Source organism: Athene cunicularia (genome assembly GCF_003259725.1).
Source record: "Athene cunicularia isolate RWA chromosome 21 unlocalized genomic scaffold, athCun1 chr21_part1, whole genome shotgun sequence".
NCBI lineage: Eukaryota > Metazoa > Chordata > Aves > Strigiformes > Strigidae > Athene > Athene cunicularia.
In genome coordinates, this window is record NW_020799127.1 from 8,653,831 (window position 1) to 8,657,889 (window position 4,059).

At 63.2% G+C, this 4,059-nt stretch overlaps 2 protein-coding genes across 2 annotated transcripts in view; one reads left to right on the forward strand and one right to left on the reverse strand.

Moving 5' to 3' along the window:
- NOL9 (nucleolar protein 9) overlaps positions 1-3,266 on the reverse strand; it is a 9,103-nt gene extending 5,837 nt beyond the window's left edge. The window contains exon 1 of the mRNA XM_026862972.1: positions 3,116-3,266. Coding sequence (XP_026718773.1) covers positions 3,116-3,148 — 33 coding nt within the window. The 5' untranslated portion in view covers positions 3,149-3,266. The remainder of the gene's footprint in view (positions 1-3,115) is intronic.
- A 49-nt stretch (positions 3,267-3,315) lies between these two features.
- Positions 3,316-4,059, forward strand: part of ZBTB48 (zinc finger and BTB domain containing 48) — a 4,415-nt gene continuing 3,671 nt past the window's right edge. The window contains exon 1 of the mRNA XM_026862964.1: positions 3,316-4,043. Within this exon, the coding sequence (XP_026718765.1) occupies positions 3,316-4,043 (728 nt within the window). The remainder of the gene's footprint in view (positions 4,044-4,059) is intronic.

The window sequence follows — 4,059 nt, forward strand, 5'->3', positions numbered from 1 at the left end:
CCGCGGCGGCCGTCCTCGGCGTCTTCCTCGTACCGGAGGTAAGCGCCGCTCCCCTGGCAGAGGAGTCATGGTTGGAGGGAGGATGGACCCGGAGCTGAGGGCACGGGCTGAGCTGGATGCGCAGCCCCTCTGTGCAGGTGCTGGCCTGGCTCTCCCCGCAGCCGAGGCGGGACTGGCGGCCGGCTCGCTGTCCTGCGAAGGCTCCTCTCCCGGCAGCGCATTCGGCTCCGGGTCTGCCAACCACCCACCCACCCTCTGCAGGGACGGGCTGCCTGCGCTGTCAGCTCTCGGGGGGCCCGAGGGGAGCGCGACCCCGTCTCCCGGCTCCCTTTGCAGATTAGCTACGAAGCCTCCTTGGAGACGCTCAGCCTGAAGCGGTTCTACCCCTCATTCCTGCGCACCATTCCCAGCGACAGGCAGCAGGTGAAGGCCATCTTCCTGCTGCTGCAGCAGTTCGGGTGGGCTTGGGTTGCGCTGCTGGGCAGCGACAACGCCTACGGCAGGGACGGTCTGGATGCTCTCTACAAGCTGCTGAGTGCAAGCGACGTGTGCGTTGCCTACCGAGGCATCATCCCCGTCAACAAGGACACCAGCAGCCCGGAGCTCCACAAACTGGTCAGAATCCTCATGGATGTCAGGGTCAATGTCACCGTCGTCTTCTCCAACAGACGAAGCGCCCGCCCTTTCTTTGAGGTGGTGGTCCAGAGGAACGTCACGGGCATGGTGTGGGTGGGCTCTGAAGACTGGTCTTTATCTCAAACAGTCTGGGAGGTGCCTGGCATCCAGCGTATCGGCTCGGTGATTGGGGTGTCGGTCGAGAAGACAGAGCCCATGATGCTGGAACGTTTTGAATCCTGGAAGATAGCGGAGGAAAGCGCTGCAGCTGGCTGTGCCGGCCACGCGGAGCCGGAGCGGGGAATGGGAGGGAGTGCCCAGCTGGACTGCACCCAGCGCTGCACCGACTGCCACTTGCTCACCACTGCCCCCAACACGTACGATGCTCAAGCCTCCTTCAATGTGTACTCAGCCGTGTACGCCGTGGCCCACGGCCTCCACGACCTGCTGGGCTGTGCCTCAGGGGTGTGCAGCAAAGGCACAGTCTATCCCTGGCAGGTAAGAGCGACAAAAGGAAGGACCTTCCTTGTGGAAGAGGATCCATGAGGATCCTTCCTCTCAGGGAAGGATATTCCCCTTGAGCCCAGGGGTTTTCTGTCCCTCTGAAAGGCTCGTGTCCCAGCCAAAGAGCCTTGTGGGCTTCAGCTGGCCGTAACAGTCAGAGCAGCCTGGACCTAGACCCAGATGCCCACCTTAGATCACTTCTGTTCCTCTACTGCCAGCTCCTTGCAGAAACCTGGAAGAGGGTTTCTGCAGCTGGACGTACACTAGCTGTTGGGGGGGTGGAAAGAGGAGCCAGAGCAGAGAAGAGGCCCTCCAGCACATCCCCCTCCAGAGACAAGGCACTCCTCAGCAGGAGGCTCGTCATTGGGAAGGGCTCTTCTCTTACTCTTCTGTCTTACAGCTCCTACAAAAAATCAAGCAAGTAAACTTCACCCTGTACAAGAGCCGCATCTCTTTTGATGCCAACGGGGACATTCATAAAGGCTATGACATCATTGTGTGGAACTGGAGCGGCCTGAGCTGGGCTTCCGATGTGATAGGAACGTTCCGTGTGAACCCCGACAGGCTGAGCATTGACCAGGGCAAAATCCTGTGGCATACAAAAGATCGCCAGGTACTGTTGTGCATCCACATCTCATTTATTGCTTACCGCCGAGACAGCTACACCCCCGACACCGCCAGTTCTGGCATATTTCCCCATAGCAGACAAAACCGAGGGCAGATGAAGGCGGTATGGGGGGTGATCTCTGTTCTGGCTATCAGCTTTCGTTCTTCCGAAAACCAAGCAGGGCCCATGAACCGAAAAGGCTCCTAACTTTTTACACATTTTCTCATTTTCCCACCACCTCTGTAAGACCCGCAACGTGGCAGGCTCTAGGCTCCTGCCCAGGGTCTGTCCTGAAAGCCGGCAGCAAGCTGCCCGCACCGGGCCCAGGCCTGGCGCTCGGCGAGGCGTCCTGCTGCCACCCCGCTCGCCAGCCTGATGCTCGCCGTGCTCCCGACAGGCTCCCCCCTCGGTGTGCTCCCAGGCCTGCCAGCCGGGGGAGAAGCGGCTGCAGCAGAGCCGCCACCGATGCTGCTTCAGCTGCGTGGCCTGTCCGTCAGGAACCTTCCTGAACAGATCGGGTCAGTACGCGCCGAGGGGCTGCTCCCCCCCTTCCTTCCCACTTGGCTCCCCTGCCCGGTGCCTGCCTCCTCCTCTGGTCCGCTCCTTGCTTCCATCTCGCCGTTCCCCCAGCCTCTCTCTCCCTCCCTGTGGTCAGTAAAAGCCTCTCGGCTGTCCTCAGCGTGGTTGGTCTGGCTCCTGTTTGCTTACCGCTGAGGTATGCAAAGCCCCGCGCTCAGCCCTGCACCCTCTGGGGAGCGCTGCCCACGGGGCCCTTCTCCCACGGCCAAGGGACACCCGGCCAGACAGCTGCTTCCTGCACCACATCCTCCGGGAGGGAAATTCGACCCGGTGGTTGCCTCTGTGCCCCAGATGGCACTCGGGCCTTCCGCACCGTGTGGTCACCAGCAGCTGGTGTATGGAAATGTCCCCCAGCTGGGACAGGAATCTCCTGACTGGCCAAAACGACAAACCCCTTGCTGGCAGCTGGTCGCCTGGCAGCCCCGTCCTGTGCTTGGGCTGAGGGGAGGGGGTGGAAACGGCCAGCACCAGGTAACAGGGGGAGCGGGGAGCCCCCAGACACGGCCTCAGCATCACCCCAGCCTGCGCAGGCAGGGCTGCCGCAGACCCGTCCTGGCCTTCGCAGGTTGCTGCTGGACACGCAAGCCCCTTCCCACCCGCAGCTCGTGTGCCCCTGAGCCTCGTGTCTCCCAACCCAAGCAACGGACTTTTGGGAAGTCTACCGAGGGGGACTTCTGGAGGGGGGTCTTTTGGGAAAAGAGCCCTCTTACCCTCTCCACTCCTCAAGGCTGGGAAGCACCCAAGGGGAAGGAGCAGGATGTGAGGAGAGGGCAACGAGGGCGGGGTGCTCCGCCGCAGTAGGTCTCTTACCAGGGTCTGTGGTGTGCGAGGTGCTGTCATCATCTGGGCTCGTGTCCTCCACAGACCTCTACAGCTGCCAGTCCTGCGGGGTAGACGAGTGGGCCCCAGCAAGGAGCGAAGCTTGCTTCAATCGCACCATCGAGTTTCTATCCTGGTCTGAGCCCATCTCCTGGGTGCTGCTGACCTCCGCCGTCCTCCTCATGCTGCTCATGGCAGGGCTGGCCGTCCTCTTCGCCCTAAACGCTTCCACGCCAGTGGTCAAGTCTGCGGGCGGGAAGATGTGCTTCCTCATGCTGGGCTCTCTGGCCTGCGCCTGCAGCAGCCTCTTCTGCTACTTCGGGGAGCCCGCCTGGCACACATGCCTGCTGCGGCTCCCCCTCTTTGCCATCAGCTTCACCGTCTTCCTCTCGTGCATGGCAACACGCTCCTTCCAGATCATCTGCATCTTCAAGCTGAACGCGCGCTGGCCGGCCCTCTACGAGGCCTGGCTGCGGCGCAGGGGGCCGGTGCTCTTCATCTCCGCCAGCTCGGTGGCTCAGGCCATGCTGTGCCTGGCCGCGGAGGCCACCAGCCCCACGGCGCCGCAGAGGGACTACGGCGCGTCGGCTGAGCGGGTGGTGCTGGAGTGTGCCCCGAGCACGGCGGCGGGCAGGACCGCCGCCATCGCCTACACCGTGCTGCTCAGCACTTGCTGCTTCGCCCTCAGCTACGCGGGCAAGGACCTGCCCGCCAGCTACAACGAGGCCAAGTGCCTCACCTGCAGCCTGCTCCTGCACCTCGCCTGCTCCGCCGCCGTCTTCTGCACGCAGGGCGTGTTCCGCGGCCGGAGCGAGGCGGTAGTGCGGGTGCTCGGCGGCCTCTGCACGCTGGCCGCGCTGCTGGGCGGCTACTTCCTCCCGAAGGCCTTCGTCCTCCTGCTGCGGCCGCGCCTCAACACGCCCGAGCACTTCCAG